General features: G+C 46.5%; 2 protein-coding genes and 3 non-coding genes across 5 annotated transcripts in view; 1 reads left to right on the top strand and 4 right to left on the bottom strand.

The window, feature by feature from the left end:
- Nucleotides 1–1,621: 1,621 nt before the first annotated feature.
- On the bottom strand, nucleotides 1,622–8,294 carry rpl23a (ribosomal protein L23a). Its single transcript, XM_055658130.1, has 5 exons — nucleotides 8,137–8,294; nucleotides 6,089–6,269; nucleotides 4,343–4,519; nucleotides 2,704–2,773; nucleotides 1,622–1,685 (listed from the first exon to the last, which is right to left on the bottom strand). The coding sequence occupies exons 1-5, from the start codon at nucleotides 8,168–8,170 to the stop codon at nucleotides 1,671–1,673; spliced, it is 477 nt and encodes a 158-aa protein (XP_055514105.1). The 5' UTR covers nucleotides 8,171–8,294; the 3' UTR covers nucleotides 1,622–1,670.
- On the bottom strand, nucleotides 2,845–2,914 carry LOC129710897 (small nucleolar RNA SNORD42). The gene has a single exon (XR_008725752.1). It is a non-coding gene; the product is annotated as a small nucleolar RNA SNORD42 (small nucleolar RNA).
- Nucleotides 4,639–4,712, bottom strand: LOC129710898 (small nucleolar RNA Z17). Its single transcript, XR_008725753.1, has one exon. It is a non-coding gene; the product is annotated as a small nucleolar RNA Z17 (small nucleolar RNA).
- Nucleotides 6,416–6,488, bottom strand: LOC129710899 (small nucleolar RNA Z17). The gene has a single exon (XR_008725754.1). It is a non-coding gene; the product is annotated as a small nucleolar RNA Z17 (small nucleolar RNA).
- Nucleotides 8,295–13,708: 5,414 nt separating the features above from the next.
- The window catches only part of rab34a (RAB34, member RAS oncogene family a), a 30,906-nt gene continuing 27,204 nt past the window's right edge, over nucleotides 13,709–17,410 (top strand). Inside the window, exons 1-2 of the mRNA XM_055658128.1 lie at nucleotides 13,709–14,131; nucleotides 16,793–16,860. Coding sequence (XP_055514103.1) covers nucleotides 16,807–16,860 — 54 coding nt within the window. The 5' untranslated portion in view covers nucleotides 13,709–14,131; nucleotides 16,793–16,806. The remainder of the gene's footprint in view (nucleotides 14,132–16,792; nucleotides 16,861–17,410) is intronic.

Here is a 17,410-nt window from a genome sequence, read left to right as displayed (position 1 = left end):
AAAAGGACTAGACAAGCTAGATGCAGGAAAAATGTTCCCAATGTTGGGGGAGTCCAGAACCAGGGGCCAGTCTCAGAATAAAGGGGAGGCCATTTAAAACTGAGACGAAAAAAAACTTCTCACCGAGAGTTGTGAATTTGTGGCGTTCTCTGCCACAGAAGGCAATAGAGGCCAATTCACTGGATGGATTTAAATGAGAGTTAGATAGAGCTCTGGGGGCTAGCGGAATCAATGGATTTGAGAAGGCAGGCATGGGTTACTGATTGTGGATGATCAGCCAAGATCACAATGAATGGCGGTGCAGGCTCGAGGGGCCAAATGGCCTCCTCCCGCACCTATTTTCTATGTTTCTAAGTCACGCACCAGGCTGACTCGCAAATATATTACTGCTCCTTCAATACAGGATTGAAATCTCTAAACAACTTATTCAATCCCGCTGAGTTACTCCAACTTTCTTTTTTTGTCCATTCAATACCACTCTCCTTCACCAGGATGGCTGTCTATCAGTTTAAGCTATTGTCATGTGTACCAAGGTACAGTGAAAAGCTTTTGTGTGCTAACCTGTCAGCGGGAAGACAATACACGATTACAATCGAGTCATCGACTGTACAGATACATGATAAAGTAAATAACATGAAATTTAAGGCGAATCATTACCAACACCTCAAACAATAGCAAAAGGTAATAACCAGCAGCCTCCCACAAGATGACAATGCTCTAAATAAAGTCCAATGTATAGTGCACTGAAGGAAAGTGTGCAGAACACCAATGCTAAAGAGTCGAGTTGCAATTTTACAGGTGCATATTTTATAGAACGAAGCAATTGTATTTAAACACAAGATGTTCATGTTAAACAGTAGCCGACCATGGCGAGTCAGGAGATGCAATGGGCCATGTGCTGGATGGATGGATGGACGCACCAATTTGGGTAAGTAAGGCAAGGGGGCAGGAGATGCAATGGGCCAGCATCTCTGGAGAAAATAGGTGACATCAGTCTGAAGAAGGGCCTCGACCCGAAACGTCACTTATTCCTTCGCTCCATAGATGTTGCCTCACCCACTGAGTTTCTCCAGCATGTTTGTCTACCTTCGATTTTTCCAGCATCTGCAGTTCTTTCTTAAACAGGTGACATCACCTATTGCTTTCTCCAGAGATGCTGCCTGACTCGCTGAGTCACTTCAGCATTTTGCATCTATCTTCAGAAGAACAACATTGTTCAGTTTGGAGGAAACAATGGAATTGGTGAGGGTACACCGACACAAAGTAATGAGGGAATACCAAAGATGAGAGGTTGGAAAAAAAAAATGTGCTGGAGTAACTCAGCAGGTCAGGCAGCATCTCTGGAGAACTTGGATAGGCAGTGTTTGTGTCAGGACATTTATTTATTTATTTATTTTTTTAAAGGCGCCTATCCACATCCACAGATGTTGCCCGACCCACGGAGTTACTTCAACATTGTTTTCTACTCAAGATTCCAGCATCTGCAGTTCCTAGTGTCTCCATACAAAACTGGACGCTCAACTGAGGTTCAAACGGGTACATACAGAAGCAAAGAATTCTGAAATCAATGGAATGGCCTTGAGTACTCAGTAAGATACAAACACCAAGAAAAAGCATACAGTAAAATTCAACATTTTTTATTAATTTATACAGTTCTTCTTGAAACCAGTTTAGATGATGCCAATCTGCAACAAAGCAAAAAAAAGACAAGTGATAGAAAAACATCCCACTAAGTATATACAATACACATTCACAATGAAGATGCATAGCATCCCGAACCATTCAAAGCAACCAGATGAATTGATTTTGGTTCAGTATTTACACAGTAAAACCTCAAACCTGCCACACCTATGCTACAAAACATCAGAAATAAAGAGTCAGGTCTAGCTGTGGGACATCTAAAACCAGCATACTATTGCACAAGGAGCAAGGGAAGATCATTCCAGAGAAAATATCCTCTGCTTAAAGGTATTTCCATGTGCAACCATATATTTTAGGGACTGAACAGATCAAAGTGAAGGTAGACACAAAATACTAGAGTAACTCAGCAGGACAGGCAGCATCTCTGGAGAGAAGGAATGGGTGAGGTTTCGGGACGAGACCTTTCTTCAGATCAAATCAGATCAAAGTGATCCTGTTTCACAAGGGCTAGCAGTTTTCCCCGTTCAAACCAAAAGCAAAGATCTATTCGGCATCATGTACCACTTCACCTGCTACCATTCAAACCATCATATTTTTCTACTGAGGCATGCACTAGATTGGGGAAATAACCACAGGAATACACATCAATTCCATCATGTCAGCACCTACATGTCTTACACAATTAATCAGTAAAGCAGGGGAGGCACAGCAGTAGAGTTGCTGCCTCACAGCGCCCGAGACCCGGGTTTGATCCCGACTACTGGTGCTGTCAGTACAGAGTTTGTACGTTCTCCCTGTAACCACATGGGGTTTCTCCGTGTACACCGGTTTCCTCCCACTCTCCAAAGGCGTGCAGGTTTGTAGGTTACTTGGCTTGGTATAAATGTAAATTCTCCCTAGTGTGTGTAGGACAGTGTTAGTGCGCGGGGATCGCTGGTCGGTGCGGACTCAGTGGGCCGAAGGGCCCGTTTCCGCGCTGTATCTCTAAACTAAACAGCACAGGATCAAATCAACTGCGTCCTCAGACAGCACCTCTGGAGGTGGGAAGATTCATGCATTTACCTTATTAGCCACATCCAATGCGTCATAGTCTGGAGCCAGACGGACGTAGGCTTTCTTCTCACCATCAGGCCTGAAGGGAAAGCATTCGTTACAAACAGCAGAGAGAAAAAAGTAATAAATGCTTAGCCTTCATTTGTCAATGTGCATCAGCGGTTCCTTTGAATCAAACTCTTCATGTTGATCAGGTGAAACAAGTTTCCATCATTTGCACAATGATTAATATCTGCATTGTTTCATCCCAACAAGAACACAAATTAATTTTTGTCCAATCTTGCATATTTAGTAGACACAAATTCATCCATCTCTTCTTGAACCCCCAACTTTGTAAATCTCCATAAAAACCTCCACCCGACTCCACTTTACAGTAGCATATAATCAAGATATAAATCTCTGCAACCTGCAAACCTCATCCAATATAACAGCTATTAGATTAATATACCTTTGTCCTGTTGCAGCATCAGGCAAGACAATGCACCTTGACAATGGAGGTCACTGGTGCAGCTAATCAAGCTGCTGCCTCAGCTCCAGTGAACTAGATTCCATTCTGATCTCTAGTGCTGCCCGTTTGGAACGGGTGTATTTTTGCAGTGACTGAGTGAGTTTCTCCTGAGCTTTCATCCCACATCCCAAAGATATGCACAATGGTTGACTTGTTAGCTACTGCAAATTACCCTTCACATGTAGGGAAATGCCAGAATCATGAGAGTCAAGAGTAAAATGGGACACGGGTAGATGATGGTCAGGCCCATCTCTGTGCTCTCTGACTATTGACCCAAGTATAACCTGAGAGTTTAATCCAATTTAGCAATAACTAGACTTCGATATATGAATTTAAATTTCAGCCTTAATACTGACCCCACAATTCTGGTTGTATGTGGCAGAGACTAGAATAACCAGATTTAAATGAAGCATTGAAGACTGACCATTTTCCTTGTGTAATTTGCTCTATATCTCATTGATAAATATTCAAAGCTCCGTGCTTCTGTTTGAAGTGTGATGCAAGAAAATATTCAATTTATTTGGTCATAAGGATTTTAATTTACAGACACGTCTAATCATATGAAATTGTTTTCCTTCCTTATTAGGCATTCTTTTAAAGAGTAATGTACAGGTTCTGTTGCAATTTTTATTCATCAAATAACATCACTGGAATCTCATTGCAATCACAGGCTAAGTTGCCACATCAAACTCTCAATTTTTGGTAACTGTCCAATTCTCTAATCACGGAGGCAACCCACAACCAAATGTTCCCTGCATTTTAAACAGGGACGTCAAGAATTTGAGGAACTAAGTCCAGCATCACTGCCAAACTAGTAAGTAACAAGCTGAAGTCTAACACTTGATAGACACAAAATGCTGGAGTAACTCAGGACAGCAGGCCCGACCCGCTGATTTACTCCAGCATTTTGTGTCTGTCTTCCGTGTATAACCAGCAACTGCAGTTCCTTCCTACATCCTTAACAACTTGATCCTTATTTCCAATTACAACATATAGATTGAAATTGATTCAATTTTTTTTAATTGACTGCCCCATATTACCAGAAAGCATCAAGTTGAGAATCTATCAGTTGCTAAACATTTTCCATTCCAGCTTTTATACTTCAGAATCAAAAACGAATTTTAACATTCCATCACCCACCTGATAAGAGTGTTGACTTTAGCTACATCAATATCATAGAGTTTCTTAACAGCCTGTTTGATTTGGTGCTTGTTAGCTTTTATATCAACAATGAAAACCAACGTATTGTTGTCTTCAATTTTCTTCATAGCCGACTCCGTGGTGAGAGGGAATTTAATGATAGCATAATGGTCCAACCTGAAGACAACATAAATAGATAGTTACATTTTAATGTACAGTTCAAAGAGCCAATTCTCTTTTGGGGAGATACTGGCACGTATAGGTATTAGATTGATTTGTACATCCCTATATCTACAGGTGCATCAGTATAAAGTAGTAATAATCACAAATTCTCATGCTTTGATCGCTAAATAAAAACATCATTTGCACCAGGCACATTCCTGCTGAATCTAAATACACAGATGAGTTGACAGAGCATCATTATCCATTCAACCACCCTTCAACCGCTTGTCATTTCTTTTCTGCAGCCTAAAGCATGATATCTTACTGCAGACAGGCTCAGTATAAAGTGATATAATCAAATCACAAATTTGATTGAAACATAAGTTTATTAAGGGATTGGACACACTAGAGGCAGGAAACATGTTCCCGATGTTGGGGAGTCCAGAACCAGGGGGCCACAGTTTAAGAATAATAGACCATTTAGAACGGGGATGAGGAAAAACCTCTTCACCCAGAGAGTTGCGAATCTGTGGAATTCTCTGCCTCAGAAGGCAGTGGAGGCCAATTCTCTGGATGCTTTCAAGAGAGTTAGACAGAGCTTTTAAAGATAGTGAAGTCAAGGGACTGATTGTAGATGATCAGCCATAATCACACTGAATGGCAGTGCTGGCTCGAAGGGTTGAATGAGCTACTCCTGCACTTGTCCAAAGACACCTCATTATAACGTGGCAGATCAGTAGACCAACAACTCAATGGCACATAAAGTACCCAAATTTGATATGGATTCTATGCCAAGTTAATGAATCTTAGCCAAGTCTGTGCCCGAGAGGATCAACAATATCCATGCTTCTACCCAGCATAGAGACTCCCCAGATCCACGTTACATAAAACATAAAGTCTCTAATAAAACTCCACTCAATACATGGCTGAGAATATGAAGTATGACGGCCTCTCCAAAAATCTATGTATGCATTAGAATTTGGAATGAAAACAAAACTGCTGAACGAACACGGTGGGTCAAGCAGCATCATGGGGTGGGCAGCAACTGCTGATATTTCAGGCTGAGTAGGGATCCAAGCAGGGTCTCAGGCAGCAATATCAACAATTCCTCCCCCCCTCCACACAGATACTGCTCAACCTGCCGAGTTCCTCCAGCAGTATTTGCTGTTAAGACTTAATGTACCTGAAATTTATTCAGTTGTAAGCACTCATGGGGCCAAAACATGTTTCTTCCACCACATATGCTGCCAGACCAACTGAGATTTCCCAAGGTACACAAAAATACTGGAGAAACTCAACGGGTGCAGCAGCATCTATGGAGCGAAGGAAATAGGCAACGTTTCGGGCCAAAACCCTTCTGAGATTTCCCAGCATTTGTTTCCACCCCAACTGCACGAAATATTAATAACTTTTGATGCCGAGCGCATTTGGAGTCTCCTGTACGACTCCAGAATTACATATCCACATATAGTACTTCTGTTGCAATGAAATATGCAACGTTAACCAAAAAAAATCAAGCTTGACTTGCAGAATTTTTTAATTTTTTTTAATTTTTAGAGAGTAGAAAAAAAAAATCAGACATACTTGTTCCTCCTGGGAGCACTCTTTCTGGGATACTTGGGTTGTCTTCTCAGTCTGAGTGTCTTTGGTCTCCTGAAGGTAGGTGTTGTCCTGATTTTCTTCTGCCTGTGACTGTGAACACCTTTTAAAACAGCCTTCTTAGCCTTCAAGGCTTTGACTTTAGCTTCCGTCTTGGCAGGGGCAGCTAAGAGGGGAAAAAAAATCAGTTGCACCTTCTGCATTTTACACAAAATATTTAAGAATGCACACTTTGCTAAATGCACCATTAAACCAGAAGCCTGGTCGGATAACCTGGAAATATTCTATTCATTCCCCGTGCTTGGAGGTCAAGGTGCATCAGTATAAAATTGCTATAATCATAAATGCTCATGCTTTGATCGCTAAAAAAAACATCATTTGCACCTGACAAGTTCCAAAAGATTCTAAACTCTTATTCTGTTATACCTTCTGTCCCTTCCCAGTCAAAATTTCTCTATTTCCGGAAAAAGGCTCAGACCGATAGAAACATGGGAGCTAAAATGCACGGCTTAAAATTACCCACATTTATATGATCCAAAATTTTAAAAACCTGATATATGCTCCAACTACTAACTGTATCTATAAAATGAAGGGAATAGATAGGGTGAATATAGTATTTTACCCCCAGGGTAGGGGAATCAAGATCCAGGGGGCTTAAGTTTCAGGCGAGCAGAAAAGATTTAACAGGAACCAGAGGGGCAACCACTTCACATAGAGCCTGGTGTGTATAAGAGATTAATTGCCAGAGGAGGTCGTTTAGGTAGATAAAATAACAACATTTAAAAGACACATGGATGGGAATGGTGTTGAGGGATTTGGGCTAAATTGGACTAGCTTAGATGGGGCATCTTGGTCAGCATGGACAAGCGCTATAGGACTCTATCACCAGAGGCCTGTGGGTATAAAGATCGGACCGTGTGCGTCTCTCATCTGGCCCCTAGCCAGCGATGTCAGGCCTCGTGTGAGAGCTGTGGAGGTGGCCACGCATACTTCCTCAGCCTCTGCGCTCACCGCCAGCTCGCCTTGGGGGCACTTACCCCACAGAGACCAGCTCAGTTAGAGATAACGTGCAGAGGCAAGGTTTTGCTTCCAGTAAAACAGGTCAGCATTGACTCGTACAGCAAAGAAAGAGCCCATTGGGCCCAACCACCGATGTTGATTGATGAGGATGTCCCCAGTCTAAGACAGTCCCATTTGCCTGCAATATCCCCCCTTAAACTTGTCCTACCCATGTACCTGTCTCAACTGTTTCTTAAACGTTGGGATAGTCGGTACCTGAACTATCTCGTCTAGCAGGTAGACAAAATTGCTGGAGAAACTCAGCGGGTGCAGCAGCATCTATGGAGCGAAGGAAATAGGCAACGTTTCGGGACGAAACGTTGCCTATTTCCTTCGCTCCATAGATGCTGCTGCACCCGCTGAGTTTCTCCAGCAATTTTGTCTACCTTCGATTCTCCAGCATCTGCAGTCCCTTCTTGAACATATATCGCATCCAGCAGCTCGTTCCATGCGTGTGTGTGTGTGTGTGTGTGTGTGTGTGACCCAGAGCCTCAGCCCGTCTCCAGTCTCCCGGCCCTGCCTCAGCTCCCTGCCCCGTCTCTCCACCCCCCATCCATTGTCGGACCCCTTCAGGCCCAACGAAATGCTCTCGGCAGCCTCATTACAAAAACACCAAACTCCCCCCCCATGGCGGGCTTCGGCCTCCACAGGCCCAGCGCCACGATGCCGGGTCCTCCCGCTCCCCCTGCCTCCTCTCCCCTCAGCCCCGGGCCGGCAGCACGATGGAGGGCCTCGCTGCGGGCGGGCTGGCTGGCAGCGCTTGCCGTGGGGCCGGTGGGGACAGCGCGGTGCCGCTGAGGCCTCTCACAAGTTGGGCCTGGAGTTAGCGTCGTGTTCCTCCCCCCGTGTCCCCTCCGCCTGCCCGTGACGGGAGCCCCGAGCCGGCGGGAACAGCCGCTGATCTCTCCTTCCCCTCCTCTCCTCCTCCTCTCCTCCTCCTTCCCTCCTCCCCGTCTCCCCCCGCTCCTCCTCACCCTCCTTAACCTCCTTCTTCGCCTTGGGCGCCATGTTGGGGAAAGAGAGCGTGCACGGGGCCGCCCGGCCTGATATCCACGGACTGCCCCCTCCCCCCACCAAAGATCTTATAGCGGAGCAAGATGGGCCACTCCTGCTGAATGCAATGGGCTGACGTCACGTGTAGTACGCTATGGAGGGGATCATGGGCATTTCCCACGCCCATTTTAGCAACCTGAGCCTACCTGACCCGACCCGACTCACACTGTAATCAATGTTGCAGGGCAACAGTTTGTGTGGGTCAGATTCACAAATCTGTCATTTCAAACTTCAAACTAAATCATTTCTTTTTAAATGGCTCACAAGCAGTGTTTGAGTTGATTTTGTAGTAACCGGAACCGACCCGACCCGCAGGGTGATTGACAGGGGGGGACTTTTTGTGCGTGATTATAGGGTTAGATTCATAATTCTGTTAGTTCATAATTCTGTTGATTCTTGTTAAGGAATAAAATGTTTATAAACACACATACATGAAAATTATATAAATGTATATAACACACACAATTATATTTCTTCTAAACCAATAATGAACTTTATTTCAGACTAGACAAGGGACATTAAATAAGAAACATTGTAAATAAGAAACATTGTCTTGGGGCACTCTCTCTCCCCGCTTCGCTCTAAGATCTTTGCCCCCCACCACCTAGAGCGCACTGCCTGCCGGGAGTTGTAGTCCCGCTCACCCCGAGAGCGCACGGCCCGCCGGGAGTTGTAGTCCCACTCACCCCGAGAGCGCACGGCCCGCCGGGAGTTGTAGTCCTCCCCACCGCCACCACCCCAGGCTCGAACTCTGACCCCCCACTCAAGTCAAGTCAAGTTTATTTGTCACATACACATACGAGATGTGCAGTGAAATGAAAGTGGCAATGTTCGCGGACTTTTGTGCAAAAGACAAACAACAAAACAACCAAACAAATTATAAACACAATCATAACACACATATTCTTTTACATAATAAATAATAGAAGGAAAAACGTTCTGTAGAGTTAATCCCTGGTGAGATAGGCATTTACAGTCCGAATTGCCTCTGGGAAGAAACTCCTTCTCAACCTCTCCGTTCTCACTGCATGGCAACGGAGGCGTTTGCCTGACCGTAGCGGCTGGAACTGTCCGTTGGTTCTTGGTTTCTTGGTCCCCCAAAATATTCCAAATGGAATTTAAACTGGAGGTGGTGGAGGGAGGACTTAAGCTCACACACACCTCCAGACACATGTCTTTCCCAAGTTAAAACCCAAGATCTTTGGTTAAAACCCACTGTCTTGCTTCAGAGAAACTCAGCGGGTGCAGCAGCATCTATGGAGCGAAGGAAATAGGCAACGTTTCGGGGTTAAGGGGTCACAGCTTAAGGATAAGGGGGAATTCCTTTAAAACCGAGATGAGAAGAACTTTTTTCACACAGAGTGGTGAATCTCTGGAACTCTCTGCCACAGAGGGTAGTCGAGGCCAGTTCATTGGCTATATTTAAGAGGGAGTTAGATGTGGCCCTTGTGGCTAAAGGGATCAGAGGGTATGGAGAGAAGGCAGGTACGGGATACTGAGTTGGATGATCAGCCATGATCATATTGAATGGCGGTGCAGGCTCGAAGGGCCGAATGGCCTACTCCTGCACCTAATTTCTATGTTTCTATGAAACCCTTCTTCAGACTGACCTTCGATTTTCCAGCAACTGCAGTTCCTTCTTTAACACATAACGTCTTGCTTCAGAGTCTTCCTCCTACATTCAAGCTCACAATCTTGACTTAAAGATTGTCCCCCTTTATTCAGTTCAAGAAGGAGCTGCAGATGTTGGAAAATCGAAGGTAAGACAAAAATGCTGGAGAAACTCAGCGGGTGTGGCAGCATCTATTTAATTGGCATCGGTAAAATGATAAATTGTCCCTAGTCGGACTGTGTTAGTCAAGGATCAGAGCAGAGCGTCCGCTCTATGATCTTTGGTGTTAGTGTGCAGGGATCACTGGCAAGTTGGGCCGAAGGGCCTGTTTCTACGCTGTATCACTCTATGACTCGATGAGATGCTGCTTGACTCGCTGAGTTCCTCCAGCACTCTGTGTCTCACTCAAGATTCCAGCGCCTGCAGTTCCTTGTGTCTCTATCACTGTGCTCTCAATCATGTGTCTTCCCCATCACACGATCACAGAGGGAGTGATGCAGAAAGCAGTGAGTAAGCTGTGATCAGTTCCGACCTCCTCGTGCAGCTACTGTATGTGGTAGAAGTATCATGGGCGAGTTGATGGGTAACTGAGGGACAATGGGTTATGAGAGAATAGGATAATAAGTGATAACGGATTGATGGGATAGCTCTGATTACTGCCATGGTCCCAATGGGCCAATTGGCCTCCTTATATGTTTAGACAATTGATAATAATAACTAGGTTTCCCATTTCTGTGACTCCATTATGTTCTTCATCATGGAGTCATAGAGTGATACAGTGTTGAGAGGGTCAAGACCCTTCTTCATTCCAGTCTGAAGATGGGTCTCGACTCGAAACGTCGCCCATTCCTTCTCTCCAGAGTTGCTGCCAGTCCCGCTGAGTTACTCCAGCATTTTGTGTCTATCTTCGAGAGTCCAAACCTGACTGGTTGAGAGACTACCTTAAAATATCGAATGCTAGTCCCAGATAAAAGCATATTGTGACTTTTATACAGAATAAAATGAAGTTATTTAGTTAACTCCACGGTTATGTAGCCTTGGTGATTACATTTACAATGTTCACACCAGATTATGAATATCCAGCAGGTGGCACCATTGCCAAAAGATTTAGAGACAAGGAGCTGCAGATGTCAGCTTATTCCAAAGACGCCAAATGCAAGTTGGAGAAACAGCACCTCATATTCCGCTTAGGCACCTCACGTTCCACCGGGTGGCGCTGTGATGGCAGCCTCGCCTACAGTCTGTCTGTCCTTGTCACTTTTTTTTGTTATTTTTAGTGTCGTTTTTAAAAAGTTTGTGTTAATTATCTTCTCTGGTTTGGTTATGTGAGTGGGTGGGGGGGGGGGGGGGGGGGGGGGGGGGGGAAACACTCTTTCAATCTCCTACCTTGCCGGAGATGCGATTGTTTTCCGGGTCGTATATCCGGTAGCTCTGCGGCCTAACATCGTGGAGCTGGCGGCCTCGCTCGGGACTGACTTTGAGCCCCACCGCGGGGACGTGGACTTAACATCGGAGCCTGGGCTCAACGCTACAACCGTGGGCTGCGGACTTTAACATCAAGGAGCTCGCAGCCTGGGGCTGAGACCGACGTCGGGAAGCTCCAAAAGCCGCATGACGTTCGACCAGCCCCGACCCAGGGGTAGATCGCCCGGCGCGGGGGAGCTGAGATTCCCCCCCCCCCCCACACCCCCCCGATGCAGGAGCTTGATCGCCCCGACAAGGAGGCGCGCCGCCGGCTACGGGAGCCAAGATTGCCCCGATAACGGAAGGTTAGAGGCCCCCGACCGCTGGAGGACAAAGAAGGAAGTGATTGAAATTTTTTTCGCCTTCCATCACAGTGAGGAATGTGGAGGAGTCACTGTGGTGGATGTTTATGTTAAAATGTCTTTTGTGTGTTCTGTTGCTTTTTATTGGTATGACTGTATGGCAAATCAAATTCCTCATATGTTGCAAAACATACTTGGCTAATAGAGTATGATTATGATTACAACCCAGTAGTATGACTTTTGATTTCTCTAACTTCGTCACCCTTGCTCTCTCTCTCTCTCTCTATCTCTCTCTGTCTCTCTCTCTCTCTCTCTCTCTCTCTCTCTCTCTCTCTCTCTCTCTCTCTCTCTCCTCTCTCTCTCTCTCTCTCTCTCTCCTCTCTCTCTCTCTCTCTCTCTCTCTCCCTCTCTCTCTCTCTCTCCCTCTCTCTCTCCCCCTCTCTCTCCCCCTCTCTCTCCCCCCCATCCCAGCTCTCCCACTAGATTCAGTTTTAAATTCTAAACTCCACATTCTAAAACACCGACTTCCTGATTAATTTTACTGTTTGCACACCTCGTTGTCACCTTCCTCTCAGTCAACAATGAACCGTTCTACATTTCCCTGACCATCCTCTGCTTTGATCTGTCACTTTCACACTTTACATTCTCTTTGTTCATCAACATTCATCCACATCTGCAGTTTCCCCTCACCCCTGACTCTCAGTTTGATGAAGGGTCTCGCCCATTCCTTCTCCATAGAGATGCTGCCTGTCCCGCTGAGTTACTCCGGCATTAAACCAGCATCTGCAGTTCCTTCCTCCACCTATCACCTGCCAGATGTTGTCCTGCCCCTTCCCTTCCAGCTTTTTCTCCCCCTCCTCAATCAGTCTGAAGAAGAGCCCACACCCAAAACATTAGATGTCCATGTTCTCCAGGGATGCTGCCTGACCCACTGAGTTACTCCAGCACTTTGTGACTTTTTCAAATCAATAAAACATGATTTTCCTGTCTCAAATCCGTGTTACATCAGGGCTAAGGTCTAAAAAGTCAAAAGTCAAAGTCAATTTTATTTATCTGATGCACCTGAAGGTGCAGTGAAATGAATTTGCCAGCAGCGATACACTTAAAAAGAACACACAATACACAATAAGATTTAACACAAACATCCATCACAGCATTCTTCACTGTGGTGGAAGGCACAAAGTTCAGTCAGTCCTCATATCTAACTCTCTTGAAAACAGGGGCTAGCGGAATCAAGGGATATGGAGAGAAGGCAGGCACGGGTTACTGATTGTGGATGATCAGCCATGATCACAATGAATTCTTGCTATTCTTTGAGGGAGTGCAGCGTAGGTTCACAAGGTTAATTCCCGGGATGGCAGGACTGTCATACGCTGAGAGGATGGAGCGGCTGGGCTTGTGTACTCTGGAATTTAGAAGGATGAGAGGAGATCTTATTGAAACGTATAAGATTATTAAGGGATTGGACACGCTAGAGGAAGGAAGCGTGTTCCCGATGTTGGGGGAGCCCAGAACCAGGGGCCACAGTTTAAGACTAAGGGGTAAGTCATTTAGAACGGAGACAAGGAAACACTTTTTCACACAGAGAGTTGTGAGTCTGTGGAATTCTCTGCCTCAGAGGGCAGTGGAGGCAGGTTCTCTGGATGCTTTCAAGAGAGAGCAAGAAAGGGCTCTTAAAGATAGTGGAGTCAGGGGATATGGGGAGAAGGCAGGAACGGGGTACTGATTGGGGATGATCAGCCATGATCACATTGAATGGCGGTGCTGGCTCGAAGGGCGAAATGGCCTCCTCCTGCACCTATTTTGATTGTTTCTATGTTTCTATCCAGCAAATTGGCCTCCACTGCCTTCTGTGGCAGAGAATTCCACAGGTTCACAACTTTGGCTGACAACGTTTTTCCACATCTCAGTCCTAAACCCCTTATTCTTAAACAGTGACCCCTGTTTTTTCCTGCATCTAGCCTGTCCAATCCCTTAAGAATGTTATATGTTTCTGTAAGATCCCCTCCCATCCTTCTAAATTCCAATTAATATAAAATAAACAAGCCCTGAGTCGATCCATTCTTTCATCATATGTCAGCCCAGGAATTGACCTGGGTGAGCCGACGCTGCACTCTCTCAATAGCAAGAAGTTGCTGAGATTCCTGGGATAAATCCCTTGGAACGGGGAATGGAAAACAGCTGCCTGCTTGCTCTCTGTAGCTGAGGATTGGGGGTGGGTTGGAATTTTCTGTCCAAGAAAGAAGAGAAGAAAAAAATCCCAGCCACGTTGGTTGGGATGCCGTTTGTTCCCTCCCGGGCGGTGAAAGAACGTTAGGCGGAGAGTAATCACACCGGGATTTGGGGAAACTGAATCAGAGCAGACGCCGCCACACTCAGCAGAGCACTGAAGCAAAGACACTTCAATCCAAACTACGGTGAACGGCTAAATCAATGCCACCACCACTGTGAGATCGACTCGGACTAATCCGGGGCTGCCTCAAAAATCGCACTTTAACTGAGACTTTTTACTTTCGCGTTTTGAAGACAACCTTTCAGGTAAGAGTGGTTTAATTAGGAGGTTTTTTTTTAAACACACATTTAGCAGTTTGGAGATGGCAGCGACTGCATCGACTGCGCGCAGACTTGTTGCCGGCTCATTACAGTTGGGAAAGTTTGGGGCAGAGTTTGTAAACTTTTGAGCCAAGATGATGTCACTGCAGAAACATGTTCCCCCTGCTCGTTCCGTTTGGGGGTTGATTTCTAAGAAATGCAGCGAATTCTTTAGTGCAAACTTTACAATCATCGCTCACTGTAACATTTATCTTGGCGTCCATCCAGCGCCGAGGTTAAGTCGCTGTTGTGTTGTAGTTTCCGGCGAGGGGAGAGGAGACATGGGGGGGAGAGAAGGGGGAGAGGAGATATGGGGGGGGGGGAGATTGGGGGAGGAGAGATGGGGAGAAGAGGAGAGATGGGGGTAGTAGAGGAGGGGAAAGAGGGATTGTAGAGGGGAGGGGGGAGAGGAGAGAGGAGGGGGAGAGAGGATGGGAGGGGGAGAGGAGGGGAAGGGAGAGGGAGAGAGAGAGAGGGGAGGGAAGGGGGAGAGAGGGGGAGAGTGAATTTCGTTCAGACCGTAAGGACTGAATGACAATAAAGGAATTCAAAATTCAATTCAAGGAGAGAGGGGGGAAGAGGGGAGATGGTGAGAAGAGGGGAGGAGAGATGGGGAAGAAGAGGAGGGGAGAGGAGAGATGGGGGTAGAGGAGGGGAAGAGGGATTGTAGAGGGGAGGGGGAGAGGAGAGGGGAGAGGAGAGAGAGATGGGGGAGAGGAGGAAGGGAGAGGGATGAGAGAGGGGAGGAGAGATGGGGAAGAAGAGGAGGGGAGAGGAGAGAGGGGGTGAGTGAGAGGGGGAAGCGTTAGTCTGGGAATGGGTAGCAGGCCAAAAGATGGAGGGGAAGTGTTTTTTTGTTTAGGGGGTGGTGGAGAATGGGGCATTGAGGGAGATACAGCCTATCTCCAGAATCCCATCTATTGATCATTTTATGTCAGGCACAGCAGATGAGTGGGGAAATCTGTGGACTGAGCTACAGGGAGAGGTTAGGCAGGCCAGGGCCCTATTCCTTGGAGCGCAGGAGGATGAGGCGTGATCTTATAGAGGTGTAGTTTAGAGATACAGCGCTGAAACAGGCCCTTCGGCCCACTGAGTCAGCACCGACCAGCGATTCCCGCACATTAACACTATCCTATTCCTACACACACTAGGGACAATTGATACTTATACCAAGCCAGTTAACCAATAAACCTGTACGTCTTTGGAGTGTGGGAGGAAACCGAAGACCTCTGAGAAAACACATGCATGAGAACATGTCCCATCTACAGTGGTCCCACCTTCCTGCGTTTGGCCCATATCCCTCTAAACCTATCCTATCCACATATACTCGTCTCTTATGGAGGTTGCAAAAGTCCCAGCTTCAACTACCTCCACTGGCAGCTCGTTCCATACACCCACCAACCTTTGTGTAGAAAAAGTTACCCCTCAGATTCTTATTATATCTTCCCCGTCCTCCCTGCTCCCCGCCCCCCCATCACTTTGAACCTGTGAATAGGCTGCAGCGTGTCAGAAAATGTTCAAGGAGGAACTGCAGATGCTGGAAAATCAAAGGTAGACAAAAATACTGGAGAAACTCAGCGGGTGCGGCAGCATCTATGGAGCGAAGGAAATAGGCAACGTTTCCGGCCGAAACCCTTCTTCAGACTGGAGGGTTTTGGCCCAAGACGTCGCCTATTTCCTTCGCTCCATAGATGCTGCCGCACTCGCTGAGTTTCTCCAGCATTTTTGTCTAGCAATGTTTAAAAAACATTGGCATGTGGATCGGTTTGATTTAGAGGGAGTGTGTAGAAAGGAACTGCAGATGCCCGGTCTAAACCTGTGATGGACACACATTGCTGTAGTAACTCAGCGGGACAGGCAGCATCTCTGGAGAGAAGGAATGGGTGAGCCTTTGGGTTGATAAAGGTTTGTTTCGAGAAGAAGGGTCTCGACCCGAAACATCACCCGTTCCATCTCTCCAGAGATGCTGCCTGTCCCGCTGAGTTACTCCGGCATTCTGTGTCTATCACAGGTTTAGAGGGATATGGGCCAAACGCAGGCAGGTGGGACTAATGTAGATGGGACATGTTGGTGGGTTGTGGGCAAGTTGGGCTGAAGGGCCTGTTTCCATGCTGTACGATTCTATGACTCCCAAGAATTTAATGTGAGGAAATCAGTACATGATCATTATTTTATTTTGCATAGTTAGATTTATTTTTTGGACAGTTAGTTATAAATAACTATGGCGACACAGTGTCACATCCGGTAGGGTTGCTGCCTCACAGCTCCAGGAACCCAGGTTCGATCCTGGCATCGGGTGCTGCCGGTGTGGAGTTTGCACATTCTCCCCGTGACCGCGTGTGTTTCCTCCGGTGTGCTGCTCCGGTTTCCTCCCACATCCCAAAGACGTGCGGATTTGTAAGTTAATCGGCCCCCTGTAAAAATTCCCCCTCGTATGTAGGGAGTGGATGAGAAAGTGGAACAACATGGAACTGGTGTGAGCGGGTGATCCGTGGTCGGCATGGACTCGGTGGGCCGAAGGGCCTGCTTCCATGCTATATCTTCAAATCAATTAAACAAACCTCTTAACATTAACACTGTTTCTAATGTCTTACTTTCTCTTCACAGAGGAAACACCAACAATGAGTGTCCTTCCCCCAGTCAGAAGAGACCGGATTATCCCAGAGCTGCCCTCGGTAAAGTCACCTTTTTGCTACTGTTTGCACCATCGTTCCTAATTCTGTTTATAGCACCCTGTAGAATCAGAGCTCCAATTCAAGAAATCTCGGTTTTCTCAGAGATCTTTGGTTTCTGCCTGGTTTGAGGGTTAATATCCTGGTATAAATGTAAATTGTCCCTAGTGTGTGTAGGGTAGTGTTAGTGTGCGGGGATCGCTGGACGGTACGGACTCGGTGGGCCGAAGGGCCTGTTTCCACGCTGTATCTCTAAACTAAACTAAACTAAACTGCCTAGGCGACACGGTGGCGCAGCGGTAGAGTCGCTGCCTAGCAGCGCCAGAGACCCAGGTTCGATCCTGACTACGGGTGCTGTCTGTACGGAGTTTGCACGTTCTCCCCATGACCCAAGTTGTTTTTCTCCGGGTGCTCCAGTTTCCTCCCACACTCCAAATACACGCTCCATTAGTACGGGTGTCAGGGGTTATGGGGAGAAGGCAGGAGAATGGGGTTAGGAGGGAGACAGCACCCATGGTCCGGATCGAAATTAGGTCTCTGGCGCTGTAAGGCA

Source organism: Leucoraja erinacea, chromosome 28 (genome assembly GCF_028641065.1).
Source record: "Leucoraja erinacea ecotype New England chromosome 28, Leri_hhj_1, whole genome shotgun sequence".
NCBI lineage: Eukaryota > Metazoa > Chordata > Chondrichthyes > Rajiformes > Rajidae > Leucoraja > Leucoraja erinaceus.
The sequence above is the reverse complement of the archived record's forward strand: the minus strand, read 5'-3'. Positions and strand labels throughout refer to the sequence as shown.

Bases quoted from the DNA above. Each gene is read 5' to 3' on its own strand.
- rpl23a (XM_055658130.1), bottom strand. From the start codon at position 8,170: ATGGCGCCCAAGGCGAAGAAGGAGGTTAAGGAGG. The intron at 6,270-8,136 runs GTGAGGAGGAGC...TTCCCCTCTTAG, and splicing joins GAAGAAGGAGGTTAAGGAGG to CTGCCCCTGCCAAGACGGAA. The intron at 4,520-6,088 runs GTATGTCTGATT...TGTTGTCTTCAG, and splicing joins AGTGCTCCCAGGAGGAACAA to GTTGGACCATTATGCTATCA.